The sequence below is a fragment of the Moschus berezovskii genome, chromosome 9 (genome assembly GCF_049115385.1).
Source record: "Moschus berezovskii isolate FMDL1 chromosome 9, NW_MosBer_1.0, whole genome shotgun sequence".
In the NCBI taxonomy this organism is placed as follows: domain Eukaryota; kingdom Metazoa; phylum Chordata; class Mammalia; order Artiodactyla; family Moschidae; genus Moschus; species Moschus berezovskii.
Window position 1 is genome coordinate 60,779,488 of NC_142468.1, and position 17,447 is coordinate 60,796,934.

The 17,447-nt window shown below is 41.9% G+C and overlaps 1 protein-coding gene across 10 annotated transcripts in view; it reads left to right on the forward strand.

The window, feature by feature from the left end:
- The window catches only part of NIN (ninein), a 144,027-nt gene that overhangs the window by 44,611 nt on the left and 81,969 nt on the right, over positions 1-17,447 (forward strand). For all 10 annotated transcript variants that reach the window (XM_055435410.2, XM_055435409.2, XM_088839716.1 and 7 more), the window contains one exon: positions 11,987-12,068. In XM_055435410.2, the coding sequence (XP_055291385.1) occupies positions 11,987-12,068 (82 nt within the window). The remainder of the gene's footprint in view (positions 1-11,986; positions 12,069-17,447) is intronic.

The window sequence follows — 17,447 nt, forward strand, 5'->3', positions numbered from 1 at the left end:
CCGTCCCAGGAAGAGCAGCTCACTGTTAGGACGTTTATTAACTATAAACATAAAGCTATTTCTTGTGAGGACTGTTAGTAGGATAAAGTATTAATTAAACCTTTCACCCAGGAAATAAGACAGGAGGGTAAATAAATAGTGTGCAGATTCATTTAAAACCCAGCACGACTTGCTTCCAGCAGGGATGTGAGTGTGTGCTGATGTTAACTTTTACCTTTGAAAACAAATAGTCATGTTCTCCCTGTAGATCAGGTCACAGAGATGAGTAAGATGAGTAAGAGGTGAAAGGGGGGTCCTCTTGCTATTAGTGGGAAGGATGTCATGACCTGCTGCTGCTGCTGCTAAGTCACTTCAGTCGTGTCGACCTGCTAGTGTCTTCAATTCTCATAATTAAAATTGAGAGTATCATTTGTTTGGTTTTGGGTTGAATCCTGCTATTGGTTTTTTGAATGGATGAGAAGGAAAAATGGGCAGTACTTTTTGAGCTCTGGTGCTGGCATTGCTGACACCTTGTAGATGTTTGTTTTTATCACATGGTGTAAATCGAGGAAGCAACTGTGAAGCTCAGCTTTATTCTAGTGACCAAACTTCCTTTTCTTCATTTCGTTTTTGTGGTCTCTTAACTGAAACATTGGGCAGGTGAGCTCAGACACAGGGCAGTGTATTGGCTTTCTGTGATGGGAAATAGGAGTGGTGAGCATCCTGAAGTTAATGTACAGGGGATGATGTTCTTAGGGGCTTGGCACCATGAAGGAGGCATTTAGCAGGGCTCTACCACCATGAAGGTGGCATCTAACAGGACTCATACTTAAAAGTATGAGATTTTTGCAAAAGTGAAACCGTTTTTGGTAATTTTGGGGCAGGATTCAGTTCAGTTCAGTTCAGTCGCTGAGTTGTGTCTGACTCTTTGCGACCCCATGAATCACAGCACGCCAGGCCTCCCTGTCCATCACCAACTCCCAGAGTTCACTCAAACTCGTGTCCATCGAGTCGGTGATGCCATCCAGCCATCTCATTCTCTGTCGTCCCCTTCTCCTCCCACCCCCAATCCCTCCCAGCATCAGAGTCTTTTCCAGTGAGTCAACTCGTCGCATGAGGTAGCCAAAGTATTGGAGTTTCAGCTTTAGCATCAGTCCTTCCAATGAACACCCAGGATTGATCTCCTTTAGAATGGACTGGTTGGATCTCCTTGCAGTCCAAGGGACTCTCAAGAGTCTTCTCCAGCACCATAGTTCAAAAGCATAAATTCTTCAGCGATCAGCTTTCTTCACAGTCCAACTCTCACATCTATACATGACCACGGGAAAAACCATAGCCTTGACTAGACGGACCTTGGTTGGCAAAGTAATGTCTCTGCTTTTTAATATGCTATCTAGGTTGGTCATAACTTTCCTTCCAAGGAGTAAGCGTCTTTTGATCTCATAGCTGCAATCAGCATCTGCAGTGATTTTGGAGGCCCAAAAAATAAAGTCTGACACTGTTTTCACTGTTTCCCCATCTATTTCCCATGAAGTGATGGGACCAGATGCCATGATCTTAGTTTTCTGAATGTTGAACTTCTGGGGGAGGATTAGCTGCTTATAAATACATGTGATTCCCCCCACCCCCAAAAAAAAAGCAAAAATCTTGCTTTGAAGGCAACCAAAATGGGAGCTTTGAGAATTAAACCACTTGCTCCTCATCATGTAAGGCACTCAACTATTTTCTCGTTCTTTCTCCATCTCAGACACTATGGGAAGCCAACAGAATCGCATTTCCTACTGTGGTTCTTGGGGATCTGAGTCTTGTCGGTATCTGAGGGATAGTATCATACTTATTAAAGCCAGAGAAGACAGAATATGACTTCAGGTTTCCTTGAGAGCCAGTGAAACACAGAACCCTCTGCTGTAAACAGATTGCTCCTTGGCAGCAGATTGACCGCCCACTCTCCAGATGTTGTGCATCTTTGCCCTCATTTGGCAGACTAAAACAGTGGACCAGTTATTGATTGATTCGTTAACAACTTGACACTACCAACCCACTTTTAAATTTGCTCTTGGCCTGTGAATAACGAATACCTAAGTGGTCTATGGCATGATATTTACTTATCCGGTGATAAAAGTTAAATACATGTATGCATATTGATTTCATGCGGAAGGTCCCTGGTGGTTGTCTTGAGAGCTGAGTTGGCATGAATTAATGCACTACTGTTAAATTTGCATTTTTTATGAAGCTGAATTATTCTCAGATGATCACATAAACTGCGCCATATGCTGTTAAGATACTCTATATGGTCTACAATTTTAAATTGTAAGGAAAAAAATTCCTTAGACTTCACTGGAGAATTCTAAGTTCTACCACCATGATATATTAAATATGGATCATAAGTTGTAGAATTGTAAAATTATAAATTGTTTCTAGTACCAGCATCTTCCCTCTCTTTAGATGGTATTTATAGAAAAATATGTCAGAGTTAGCAGTTTGGCTTAATAAAAAAGGAGAGGGAATAATAGCGTGACAGACCTAAGTATATTCATCTATGCATTAACTTGACAACTATGTATTGTATATGTCCCATATGTCAGCATTCTAATGGCCTTTTGGTATGGGTGCACCTTATGTTTATTTTAAACTTTTCCATTAAATTGGCTTTTGAGTACGTTAATATCCATCAGCTTCCTGCATGCTCGTGGTTTTAATTTTGTCTTTTATATCATAAAAATATAATTTCTTTTTTAAAGAACTGATGCATTTACTCCCTTTTTTTTTGGTTGCACTGCCTGACTTGCAGTATCTTAGTATTCTGATCAGGGATTGAACCCAGGCTCTTGACAGTGAAAGTGCAGAGTCCTACCCACTGAATCACCAGAGAATTCCAAGTGTAATTTTTAAATAAAACAAAATAAATAAGTTTTACCTTCTTTGGAATTAGGCTGAATTAAATCTTTTTTCTTGAAAAAGAAATATGGTAAAAAGCATTTCCCTCCTCACCTAAGAATATGAATATTATGTGTTTATTTTTTATCTTAAGATCCAACTTTTGTAACTTCTTGTTCTTTTTTTTTTAAGCCTAATGTTTCTTTTGACAGTTATTAAGGAAACTAACTTAAATCAACTTGCCATTTTTATATATCTTATTAATTGGCCCTCAGATTGGCTCTCTTTGCTCTTGCTTTATAACTTGAAGTCATATTCCTCTGACCATGGTGGGTGAGCTTCACAGGTGATGCTTGTGGTAAAGAATCTGCCTGCCAATCCAGGAGACCCAAGAGGTTCAGTCCCTGGGTTCAGACCCAAGAGGTTCAGTCCCTGGGTTGCGAATATCCCCCGGAGGAGGAAATGGCAACCCACTCCAGTATTCTTGCCTGGAGAATCCCATGGACAGAGGAACCTGACAGGCTATGGTCTGTAAAGTCACAAAGAGTCATGCATGACTGAAGCAACTTAGCATGCACGCACTTGGTAGTTATCTTATAAGTGTTTGAAATGCCCAGCGATTGTGGATCGCTGATTTAAAGGAAAGTGGACATTGCTGGTAGGCGTTTCCTACTAGGTTATCAAAAGAGCTCTACTTGTATCTTTGTTATCAGGTAAGCACCTATCAGGCAGGTCAGACCCCAAGACAGGGGATTCCTCAAGATACTGAGGAGCTTATAGACTGACTAGGTAACATTCCTGGTAGGTGAATGGTACTGGGAGTAAGTGCTGCAAACATTTAAGAAAGAGAACCATATTAGGTCACTTATTAAACCAAGTTTTCATCTAAGCAGTTGATTCCAGTTGTAGGTGCTTCCTGTTTGTTGTCTTTAAATGAAGAGTTTCCACATACCTCTCTACCTCCTTTATTAGAAATCAGAACATAAAGATGATAATTTACCTTGCTTTTGTTGAAGCCTTTAGTTAGTTCCAGTTTTAAAAATACATTTTCTTTTCCTCATGGAACATTTTAACTTTAAGACAAAGCTGTCTCCTGAGTTTCCCTGATGTCCTCTTTAATATGAATCATATTAAACAAACCATATGGTAGCAGAACTTACCCCTGGTTTCCAGAGAGTACCAAACGTATGTGGACTTTGGTCATCAAAGGCACTTTGGAATTTTTGTATTAAAATTTGATAACTCTACAAATATATAATTCCACCCAGTTTCCCCACTTTTCATTTTCAAGTGCTTGGAGTTCTTTTATAAACATCATGTTTAATTTTATATGGTGATCTGCTGGTTTGTTTGTTTCCACTTCATTAATCTTTTTAAGATTTCTTTCACTGGGGGACAAAGAGGATGAGATGGTTAGATAGCGTCACCGACTTCACAGACATGAATTTGAGCAAACTCCAGGAGATAGTGAAGGATGGAGGAGCTTGGCATGCTGCAGTCCATGGGGTTGCAAAAAGTCAGACACAACTTAGTGACTGAACAACAAGAACAACACACGTTTTAACCATGAAAAGTGGATCAGAAGTACAGCAGTACTTTCTGCTGGTGATAATTTGTACTTCTGAGGGATTTTTTCTGGTTCTATTTTGGTCTCGTGACTCTATGTAAACCATCACTCCATTCCTTTACAACCATGTCATCTGGGGTTGATTTGAACTCCTAAGGATCTATAATTCACATTTATAGACAAGAAGACCTGATTAAGAGATTACAAGACTTGCTACCTTATTAATACTTTATCAACCTCACCGCAAAATTGCCTTTGGTATTGTGTACTGTGACCCTCACGAGGCATTAATCTGGCATAAAGTAAGAGCAAAGGGAAGCCCATTGGAAAGACCTTCCATTCTCAACAAGAGGCAGGAGCAAGTGCTAAACAGCTGTTCTTTTCTGCCTACGCTATTTCAGTAATGGCCGTCAGTCTCACCAGAGAAAATAGTGATATGATCAGGAATGGTCATTAGGTTTCTACAGTATTCCATTTATACTTTTATGAGTAACTTCTTATTTGGATGGAGGGGACTTAAAGTTCTTCAGTGTCCAGCACAGATTTTACACTTCAGTGTCCATCTGCGTGACAGAGAAACCTAGAACTCAGAACTTGGAAAAAGGATGATGAGTTGTCCAAGGTCAGGCAACTCATTTGAAGCAGCACTGGGATGAGAACCCAGATTTTCCAGTCCCTGAGTTTGAATGCATCTCTCCTCAGACTCCACGTATACAAATATGGATCTCATTCTCCATTCCCTGCAGCTCGCCCTCAACTCCCACCCCTCACCCTCACACCCACCACATGGAGACCAAATGCTGTAGAAGCAGTCTTTGAATCAAACCTGAATTCAGGTACTGATTCCTGCTGCTTTTTAGCCATGTATACCTGTCATCTTAAATACTTTGAGCCTCAGTTTCTTCATCTGTATAATGGAAAAAATAATATCCTGCCTATTAGATTGTGATGAAGTTGCCTTAGATTGTACGTGTCAGAAGCTTATTTTGGAGCCAGGCAAGTAGGTAACTCCTGTGTCCTGTGTCTCTCTGTACCCTCCCGTCCTCTCTCCCTTACACTGAGAGCAGGTTTTTGAAATATGATGAGTTCCCAGGAATGGTTTTCTGAGAAAGCTCATTCAAGTGGAGAATGGAATCTCCAGCAACTCTCTTGAGTGGCAGTGGTTTGTATCTATTTCCATCTGTAGGCAGAACTCCTTGGAACTGTCTTGGAATACAACTTTATATGGTTGCTTTAGGTTTTACAAACCCACCTTTTAAAATGGCCTTGGCCTCTCTCCACGTTGTTTTCAGTAAATGACTTTTAAGCTGCAATAACCCAAATGCTGTGTTGAGAAGAAAATATTTTGTAACTGAATCGTTCATTATGAAACCAGGTCTCTTTGTTCTTCTGTGTCATTTCTCTTTGCATAATGCTGTCAGTGGTTTTTTCCTCTACATCAACCTTCTGGTGAGTCCGTATTTCTATACCCATTTCAGCTAACATTTAATGTTTTGAAAGTCCTTTCTTTGATTTCTCCTTGTATTAATAGATGCAAACCTCCTAAGTGTGATGAGAGTTATGTAGGCCTTTGGTCTAGTAAGTGTACTATGTTGAATGCTGGCTTAAGCCCTCTCGTCTCGGGTCTGTTTGAAGTGCTGCCTGCTCACATGGGGAAACCTGTGTGCATCTGATCTCCATGATTGCACGAGATGATTTTATGCAATTTAAGTTCCTCGTTCTATTTCCTGTTGCAGGGTTTTGTGTGTGTGGTTTGAAATAGCATCTGTTTATTATGCCATGCTTAAATTCTTTTTTTCAGAGAGGCAAATTGTGTTTCTCAAAAATCTTTCCTATGAAATTTGGAGAGGAAGAAAGATGAAGTAAATTTCTATTAAGCATTGGTGACACATGACAGTAAATATCAGACTTGACTAGTCTTCCTGTTAATTTAGTTTGAATGTCATGTGTGTTTTCAGTCAGTCATGTAATTTTCCCATTGCTGCAAACTGCCCTTTGAGGCATACAAGATATAAGGATGCTTGTAAAATGAATGGCAGCAATTATTATTCAAATGAGGGGGTACCTGCCAAGGTATGCATGGCTATCAAAGCTGGTTACCATGTGAGATTTAATTACATTGCATATTTCTGAAGACTTCTAAATTTTATCAGAACACAATAGTAAAGCTCCCTGGGAGGATAAAAATGGTACTTAAAAATTACAGAGACTGAACTGAGTGAGCCCTTGGATGCGCATTTCTTCACAATAGAGGGCGTTGATTCACTTTTTTTGGTTCTGAGTTGTGCCCTGAGGGGCTTTTCCGCCCCATCAGTAATCAGGAGAGCCTATGAAAAATAGCAGTCACCTGCCTCTATTAGAGAACTCTCTTGAAAGATGTGGAATTTACTGCTGTTTAAGGCAGAGGGTCCAATGTCTCTGTCCTCACAAGAAGGAAAATAAAGATCAGTTTAAGACTTACAGCTGCTCCAGTTGTTTTGATCAGCCTGCTAGGTATTTGTTTTAGATCTGTAGGTTCTTTTTGTGGAGGAAGAAGAGATTACCCAGATAGACAGTGTTGGATTATGAAGAACCCCTGAGTTAACAATCATGTTTAGTCTTTTATAAACTTTTTTTCCTTCTAAAATGTAGCTGATTTAATACATCCTAAGTCCCTGGAGAAGGAAATGGCAACCCACTCCAGTATTCTTGCCTGGAGAACCCCATGGGCAGAGAAGCCTGGGAGTCTACAGTCCATGGGGTCGCAAAGAATCGGACACGACTGAGCAACTTCACTCACTCAAGTCCATTTTGGAAACTTCTAAGCTCTGCCCGTGAATATCTTCAGCTTTAGCATCAGGACTGAAACTCCAGTACTTTAGCCACCTCATGCGATAAGTTGACTCACTGGAAAAGAGTCTGATGCTGGGAGGGATTGGGGGTGGGAGGAGCCGGGGACGACAGAGAATGAGATGGCTGGATGGCATCACCGACTTGATGGACATGAGTTTGCGTGAACTCCGGGAGTTGGTGATGGACAGGGAGGCCTGGCGTGCTATGATTCATGGGGTCGCAAAGAGTCAGACACGACTGAGCAACTGAACTGAACTGAACTGACTGTGAATATCTTGGAGAAGTCAGATGTCAAAAAACTGTCCTTCTTTTCCCTGTTGGCCTACTAGGACATACCCTTTTATCAGAGCCCCCTACCAGCTTTTTTTTTTTTTTTAGAGCTGCTGATTGTTTATTTGTTTGCTTTTTTAACTGGAGGATAATTGCTTTACAGTATTGTGTCGGTTTCTGCTGTACAGCAACATGAGTCAGCCATAACTATATGTATATCCCCTTCCTCTTGAGCCTCCCTCTGCCCTTCCATCCCACACCTCTAGGTCATCACGGAGTGCCAGTCTGCGCTCCTCGTGTTGTTGTATAGCAGCTTCCCACCAGCTATTTTACACAGTATATATGTCAGTGTTACTTTCTCAATTCGTCCCAGGCTCTTTTCCCCCCACCTATGTCTACAAGTCCTTCTATGTGTCTGCGTCTCTATTCCTGCCCTGAAAATAGGTTCATCAGTACCATTTTTCTAGATTCCACATATATGTGTTAATATACGATATTTGTCTTTCTCTTTCTGACTAACTTCATTCTGTATAACAGGCTCTAGGTTCATCCACCTCAGTTCAACTGATTCACATTTGTTCCTTCTTATGGTTGAATAAGAAGGGAACACTTTTGCACTCTTGGTGGGGATGTAAATTGATAACAGCCATGATGGAGAACAGTCTGGAGATTCCTTAAAAAACTAGGAATAAAACTACTATATGACCCAGCAATCCCACCATTGGGCATATATACCCTGAGAAAACCATAATTCAAGAAGACACATGTACCCCAGTGTTCACTGCAGCACTGTTTACGATAGCCAGGACATGGAAGCAACCTAGATGTCCACGGATAAAGAAGTTGTGAGATAGAAATATATATAAAATATATATTTATATGTATATAAAATCACACACATATAGTGGAATTACATTTTCTTTTCGTTTTTTTGTGTCTCAAAACGTTTGCCAGTTTCAGCCTTGTAGTTGTTAATCAACTTTCTTCTCTTGTCCCCCCTCCCACCCTCTAGAATCTGGACTGTAACTGGTAAACCATTTGAGGGCAGAAGTTATGTATACTCTTGCCTTTGTGTCCTTCAGGACAGGCTTTGTGCACTGAAGCCTCAGTGTCTGGCTTTACACCTCGTGACATTGTGTAAAGTTGAGGCTGTGACCTGGAGCAACAGAGGGATCTCCCTGAGAGGTCAGACCAGGAGTGAAAGGGGGCTGGGACGGGCAGGGGGCTGGACTTCGATGAGTCCAGGCAGAAGGCCCGACTTTTCCTGGTACTCTGTCACTTCAAGACCAGAGGCCTTGGGAAAGGACAGTCTCCTTCTCTGAGCCTCTCTCCTTTCAATTTAGTGGAAGGATGCCTGCCTTGAGATAGGGCAGTAAAATTCATCTAATCACAGGAGTAAAAGACAGACATAGAGAACAGAAGGGACTTGTGGGACACTATCAAACAGACTAATAACACACTTATAGGGGCCTGTCTCTGCTGGATGTTGTGAGAGTCAGCTGGCTAAATGTCCAGGAGAGAATGAACCTACAATAATGCCCCCAGGACTTGCATTAATATAAGTTTCTAGTAACTGAATCTCTTTCCCATTTAGCAGTGGGGGTTGGGGGTAAATTTGAGATACAGAGACCCCTGAGTCATCTGTGTGGCTAGTCCTCACTGGGTTGAACTACATTAGGACAAAATTCTGAAGGGCTCTTTCCAATGACTTATATCAAAACTGCCACCTTGAGAAGACCAAGCGGAGGCCCACAGAGTCAGGTATAAAGGATGTGAAAGTCTCAAAGCAGGAACCACCCTTTTGAAACAGGAGCCTCCTTTTCTTCAACTCATTAACTAACTGTGGCAACGAGGGACTCCAGTTTCATTTGATCATGCCTACTGATACCCTGGAGAATCCCAGGGACGGGGGAGCCTGGTGGGCTGCTGTCTGTGGGGTCGCACAGAGTCGGACACGACTGAAGTGACTCTGCAGCAGCAGCAGCACTGATGCCCTAAGAGAGGGTAGAATCATGGAGTTGGGGTCCCCAAACACAGCAGCCCAGATCTGCTTGTCTGGTGCTGGGCAGCTGCACAGATCCTGGGGGAGGCAGGCTCCCGGATCTCCTGCTCTCACCCCACCCTGCACTTGGCTGGCTGGGTCACTCTCATGGTCAGTCGCTTTGTTTGAAAACATGGCCATTTCTCTGTGAAAGTGGTGAAAATAGTCACCCCATTACTGGTCCTACTGGTAGTGGCTACTGCCACTTACTGAGTACCTAGCAAGTTCTGAGAGTTGGTGATGGACAGGGAAGAGTTGCAAAGAGTTGCACACGATTAAGTGACTGAACTGAACTGCACAAGTCCCAGGAAGTTTGAGACACTTTATATAACTCTCATTTTATCTCCCCAAAGCTGTTATGAGAGAGGTAGTAGCATACATAATATGAAATACATGCAATGCTTTTGGCAAAATGCCTGTCTGACTCCCTGTGACCATTCCTGAGAATATGGAGGCTCTATCACCAGGGCCTAGGATAGGGCCTGGCACGTAGCAGTGGCCCAATAAATATCTGCTGAATGAATCATAAAAATTAGTTGTTCCATAGCCCCACTTTTCAAGACAAGCAGACTAAAGCTTGGAGAGGTTTAGTAATTGAGCCATTTCACAGAAGCAGTTGAGTGGCTGAGCCAGAGTCAGAATGGCTGACCAGCTGGCTCCAGCATATAGAGCCTTCGCTCCTCACCCTTCTCCTGCCCACCCTGAGAGGAAGGCATGATCCTGGTAGGAAGTAGTAGATGCCAGTGTGGGAGATGCCCTGAGTAGGAGGGGCTCGGGTATGTGATGTTTGTGAGCTGGCTGGTTGGGAAGATGGTCTTGCCCCTGGTTAACCGAAGCTGGATGCCACAGTGCCCGAAGCACATCTGACACTGGCAGAAGCTGGCCCTCTTTCCTCTCCCCGGTATTTCTGTGATTTGTCAGCTGTGAAACCTAACGAGCACAGTTTATAATTCTGTGATCTTTTAATCCTTCACTGGCTCCTTAGCAGATGCCCGCCCTTCCTTAATAGATTTCTGCTCTGGCTCCATAAATATGCTGACTTTTAGTCTGTGTGATCTAAAGGAATATGATTTAGAAAGCAATTTCAAGTAATCAAAACGAATGTGGTAGAGAAATCACATGTACTTTGGGGGAGTGTGGTAAATTGCAAGCACATACAGTTTTATGACACATGAATCTCAGTGGATTCCTCTCCTTTGCATTGATTTGCGTGAATAAGACATATGATTTGTTTCCTTTATTGTTTAGATAACTAATGAGGTTTGCTGCTTTTCCACATTTAATTCAGAAGTGGTTTTTATCTGTCACCTATATTTAAACTCCTAGGCAATGTTTTGTAGTGATGTCCCAAAGAGACCCACAGTAGCACACATTATGAATTTATCAACTTTGTATTTACATATGGGCTGCTTCTGTATAAATAGATATCATCTTATTAAACTATAATTATGGTGAGAAGAAATACCATCTCTTGCTTCTGCCCCATGGTGAGATCGTGTGAATTTAAGTTATAGAATAATATACTTGGCTATAAAGAAAACCATTTTACTCCTTTAATATCCCAGTTCTGAGTTTGGTTTTTTTTTCAAGAATTGTACAAACCTCCCCCGCTTTTTTCTTTTTAATAATGAAAGTTCCAAATGATACCAACAGTCTCCTTTGTGGACCACACCAAGAGAAGAGGTACTCTCCCTTACATGCCAAGGAAACTGATAAGGATATTGGTGCAAAATTATACTCGCAAAACATTAGATAAAGCTTCAATAACCAATTCTGAGTATTTACTTAAGTAAAACTCAGGTTCTGTCCTACTTCAGTCAAGGTAATTGTATTTTTAAGAATTCAGGAGAATGCTTCCCAAGGTTCTTTTATTCTTTGTGTATGCTATTGATTTCTCCTTGTTTATAGAATTAGGGGCCTTGGGAGATAAATATCATCTACTTGCCTGAGGCAAGACTGTATTTCAAGTCATCCTTGAAAGGTAGTTTACTCTCTTCTAGAATATCTTAAGAGATGAAAGCATTTTTGGCACATTGTTAAAAAGGGTCATTTACTTGGAAAATTTTTTCTAGTGTCTAACCTAACATCTTTCTCTTCTGGTCTTGTTCAGAAAAATAAAAGGAACTGAGTTCAAAACCTATCTTCTTCTGAGTTTATAAAGAGGATTTTGCTGTGTAAGTTTCCCCCTCAGGGTTGAACAAATGTTGATACTGGTGTTGGTGACTCTGGTGTGTAAAATGATCATCCCATTTTTCCTTTAGTGCTATAGAGAAAGGAAGAAGCGGGGACAAAAACAGGTTCTAGGACTCGCTTCAAGGCTGTCAGGATGCTGACAAATGGTTCTGGAACCTTGAACATGGGTTTGCTTCCTTAAAGCTGTGGAAAACATTTTTAATTGATTTTGAATTGTTTCTTTTCAGGTGCATTTTGACCAGTTTAAAGAAGCATTAATACTTATCTTGTCTAGAACTCTATCAAATGAAGAGCACTTTCAAAAACCAGGTAAGGACGCTAACTTTTCTTCTCTTCCTTCTGCTTTAAAATTTGTCCAGGGGAGAAGCTGGGGACTTTGAGGCATGTGTGTGAAAGCTTCAGAGTATCTGCCTCCCCCAGATTGAGCAGTTCTTTGGAGTGACTTGTCTTTTGACTTGGTCATAAAAGGCGTGCAGCTGTCGCACACTAGGAAGAGCCTCCTCTACCACAGCAGCGAATTAGGGAAGGAATCCCAGGAGAGCTGTCAGATGGTGTGGCCGTAACTCATTCCTGGAATGAGCAGAGTGGAACTGAATGGTCCTTCTTCCCTCCTCATTGCCTGTGACCATGAAACAATATGAACTGGGGCAGAATTTTGTCTGAAAGAAGGATGGGTAATTTTATTTAGTCCCAGTGAGTGGGTAGCCCTGTGTTACAGACAGGACCACGTTATAATTGTTTTTCTCTCTCCTCTTGAGTGATGGTTTTTTTATGGTCCATGTTGTTCATATCTGCACTTTTAGTGTCCAGTAGGATGCTTAGCACATGGTAAGTATTCAGTGAAAACTTAATATACTTCATTGATATTTTTTAAGGCACTATAGATTATGACACATCATTATTTTATATACTCCTAAAAAGAAATTTTTTTCTCAATTATAATGGTAAAATGCCATTGATTATAAGACACATGATAATTTGAGAATGTTCAGATCTAGGAGTGTGTGTGTTGGGGGTAATGTCTTAGGATCAGTGATATATGGTAAGTATTTAAGGGGAAGGTGGGCTTCCCTGGTGGCTCAGAGGTTAAAACATCTGCCTCCAATGCGGGAGACCCGGGTTCGATCCCTGGGTCGGGAAGATCCCCTGGAGAAGGAAATGGTAACCCACTCCAGTATTCTTGCCATGGGATTCATGGACGGAGAAGCCTGGTAGACTACCGTCCACGGGGTCGCAAAGAGTCGAACACGACTGAGCGACGGAATGGAACGGAAACAGTGTTGAAATTTATATTATAATGCAGTCTGGTTTTTTAAAAATCAGAAGCTAGGGTTAGAGGTTGATTATAAAGGGGCACACAAGGGAATTTTGGGGGTGATGAAACAATTTTTATATCTTGATTGTGATGGTGGCCACAAATTTTATAAGTTTTTTCCTAACCCACAGAATTGCTCTCTAAAAAGGTGAAACTTACTCCATGTTTAAAAAAGAGAACACTAAAAATATAGTCCAGTTTTGAGAGTGAGGAGAGATCATTAACATTTTGTTGCTATAAGCAGTCATTCAGTGTGACCTACTTGGAAGCACAGGTGAGAACTCTTGTCTTATCCTCACTGGTGATCCAGTTCATCAGACCTTCTGAAATGCTCCAGATTTGTGTCATATGTATGAACTCTGCGGTTAGCAGTGTTTTGGGTTTGGATTGAGTCTCCCCCTTTTTATTAAGGTTATTGTTAATTCTGAGGCTTGCCAGAGCTCTCTGCAAGCCCCTAGCAAGCCTGGGAGGGAGTTTATGGCATCCTAGAGGTTTTCCAGACTAAAAGTAGAATTTCTGTAGGTCACCCAGTGCTGGAACCTGGACTTTTGTTCTTATGGGGTCTCACATTTTATTCGTAGTTTTACTTGTTTAAGGTTGTCATCTTGATAAAAATAGTGTAAGATCTAGGGACCCTAAGGAGCTATTGTGACATCACCCCATCTATTGTTGTTCATGCGAGCATAGGTAACATACACTTAAGCTCAGTGTTCTTCTTTTTGCCCATAATGGGTGATTATGTCAGTTTGGAATAGGCTGCCCTGATTCTCGTCCTTCTGCTGCTCTTTCTTCAAAACCTGTTCTTGATACCTGCCAGAAAATTGTCATAATAAATATACAGACCACAAATGTGAAGGGTTCCCTGTAGCACTGTACCATCTTGGGATCTGAATCATAGGATGAGGAGGTAGACAGTGTCTGGTTGAGCTTGGCAACAGTTTGAAAGAAAGATGTGTAAGTTCAGCTCCAGTCAGTGGTTTCAGGTTGATGTGTGCGCCTCACTGCTGGGCAGGAGGAAGCATCATTTGGACAGGTCTTCCAGAGGGGTTTTTAATAGTTGACTGTGTGCTCCATCCTTCGGGTGGACTACAGCAAACCTTTGTTACAGAGGTGCCCCAAGTCAGTGTAATAAAGCATCAAAGTACTTACTGACAGCATTTCCTCCAGCATGTATGTGACTTCCCTAACATTTGACCTGGAAGGATAAAATCTAGGATTGAGCCTGTGCCTTAAGAGTGTTTTATCTCATGTGAGACTGAGTCATTCCTTCTTTGTTCCAGAGCATCTCTGCTTTTTCTGACTTTTGCCTGTCACTCCCCGGCTCTTCCAGTTGTTTCTGGGGATCATGCATTTCTTTTCACTCAAACATTCTCCCACCCACTCAAGTATGTGACTCCACCCCTACAGACTGCCTGGCTTGGCTAGAGACAGGCAAAGAAAGAAGGGTCAGGACTTAAATGCTGTATATCAAGAGACCACCTGGGTTCACCCCCTCTTTCCACTTTACGAACATGGTTCAGTTCAGTCCCTCAGTCATGTCCAACTCTTTGTGACCCCATGGTCTGCAGCACACTAGGCCTCCCTGTCCGTCACCAACTCCTGGAGCTTGCTCACACTCATGTCCATCGAGTCGGTGATGCCATCCAGCCATCTCATCCTCTGTCTTCCCCTTCTCCTCCCACCTTCAGTCTTTCCCAGCATCAGGGTATTTTCCAGTGGCTCAGTTCTTTGCATCAGGTGGCCAAAGTATTGGAATTTCAATGAATATTCAGGATCGATTTCCTTTAGGATTGACTGGTTTGAACTGTTATCAACAGAACAATCCCTTAAGTCATAGACTGTATGACTGCAGGGCTAGAGTGAATGCTGCCATTCTATCCATGAGCAAACTGAGACTCAAAGAGGGATGTGGATTAGTTGAAGTCTCACAGGTAGGGGCAGAGGAAGATGCTAACACCGTTATCACCGAGGGACGGGCGTCCAGGAGGCTCTGGTTTAAGGGTGTTGACCTCAGATGGATGAGCCGGGGGCAACGCAGTCTGTCAGTGCAGCCTGGCCAGGAAGATTCTGACAGGCGGCCAGCAGCCGAAGGAGGGGGCAGAGAAGAGCAAGTCACACCTAATCGTTAGTGACAGGGGCATCTATGTCCTCAGCATTACTTGGCTGTTCAGCACTTCGTTCATCTTCCACCGTAAGGGGCCAGGGCTGTGGTCTTTTTGTCTTACATTTCGAAATCAATGGACCTACTGGACTCTGAGAGGAAAAATTACTCTTAAATTAGTCAAAATAGGAGGGCCATAGTGCACAGCCTTTGACACTGAATGAGTCATGAATTGATATTTTGTAACATCCAGAATTTTTATAAATTAAAAATATCCAGCGCTGCGCCTGACTCCAATATAGAAGATGCGGCCTGATATGGTAGAAAGACCCCTGAACCGGGAATTCTGTTAATACTGGCATGGGTGTTCAGTGGTGACCAACTCTCTGCCACCCCATGCTCCCCTAAGTGGGTGGCCTTATACATTAAAACCTCTGAGCTCTTTGGTTACCTCATATGTGAAGGTAATTATACTAGAAAATACTTAAAATCCATTCAACTCCAGGATTCAGCTGTGTTGTCTCCTAATAGCTAAATGGCATCTACGTGTATGAAAAAGCTAGCTTTGTGTTTCTGTAAAATTTCACCCAAATTAAATCGACACTACAAGGGCCTACTTCTTAAAAGCAGATACCCAGGGTAGTCCATGCTTCCCCATTCTTCTAATAAAAGACAGTGATGCATGCACAATACAAAAACAAAGCTGTAATAGGACTGCAGAGGAGACGGAATTAAGTCATGATTTCCACAGTCTCGGGTTCTGCCATTTCTAACATCTCTGAGGTACAGTGTCTTTATTTTTAAAATTAGAGGGTATAGATGATTTGCAGCATCTTTTTAACGCTGATGTTTATGATTCTAAAACTCTTAACAGAGAGTTTTTCCCCCTAAAAACTCAACAATGCAATGAAGGTACTAAAATTCAGATGAAGTCAGAAAAATGGGTTGGGATATAGGGAGTCCTTTGTGGATTCCAAGCTGATTAACATCACCGGTGGCAGAGCTCCCCCACATCTATGTATGCAGCTTAATTTTCAAGTTATTTTCCTAGAGTGAGAGAGGGACACCTTAATTATTATTTATGGATTACAGGATTTGGGTAACGGAGATGCTGACACGGGCTCCAAGCTACACGACTGTAAGCTACATAGTTACATGGCTGCACTGTTTGGATCTGTTCTCCAGAGACTTTTGTCCTTGTCTGAGGCATCTTGCAGTAGGTTTCTGTTCTGTGGTAGATGTTAGCATGAGGCAGCAAGCGCTTCCTCCCCTCATATTGTTAATGTAAATATCTTTCCTTTGTTTATCTGGTGAGGAAAATCTCAGGTTTGGAAAAGCTAAACTGTTAGAAAAATAAGGTAAGGCAGATGATTGGGTTTTTGTTTTTTGTTTTTGTTGGTAATAAGCATTCTTCACTCCAGAAACTGCCCTATTTCTAATTATTTTCCTTGTAATTTGGAGAAGCTGTGACTACAATAGACAAATACCTCCTCATTCACTTGGCAAGTGTGCATTGAAGCAGACAGCAGGCTAGTTTGCAGGAACTGAAGATTTGTGTCTGCAGCTGTATTCGGGGTCCGTGGACCAGGCCCTGAACTCTGGCTGAGGGCCCTGTTTTTAGAAGAGATGCACAGATGGCCAGCAGGAGTGTCCTCTTGTCCTCTCTTCAGTTAAGAACGTAGTCCCTGGTTCCCTCGGTATATATGGGATGCTATCAGTGAGGACCAAAACGATTTCTTCGAAAGTTGAAAGCAACATAAAGGCATTACCACTAACCACCGCCACCATCAAAAGACAGACTCATTTCCTGAGACCAGAGGGAACTAGAGATGTTCACATTCACTGGTGGTCATGTAAGATAGTGGGACATTCCTGGATTTTTGTAAAACAATAAGCATCAAAAACTGTAAAAGTGTTTTTGGCCAATTAGTGCCAGATTCAGATTTTATGCTATGGAAATAATTATGTGTGTGTAAGGATAGTCATTTAAAATAGTTAAAGTACTAATATATATATCTTGAGTAGAAATATTTTTGAAAGTAATTTTATTTATTTTTGGTTACACTAGGTCTTCATTTCTGCAACGACTTTTCTCTCGCTGCAGAGGGCGGGGTCTACTCTAGTTGGTGTTCGGGCTTCTCGTTGCAGTGGATTCTCTTGTTGCGGAGCACAGGCTCAGTAGTTGTGCCTCCTGGGCTTAGTTGCCCTGAGACATGTGGGACCTTCTTGGATCAAACCCCTGTCTCCTGCACTGGGAGGCAGATTCTTTACC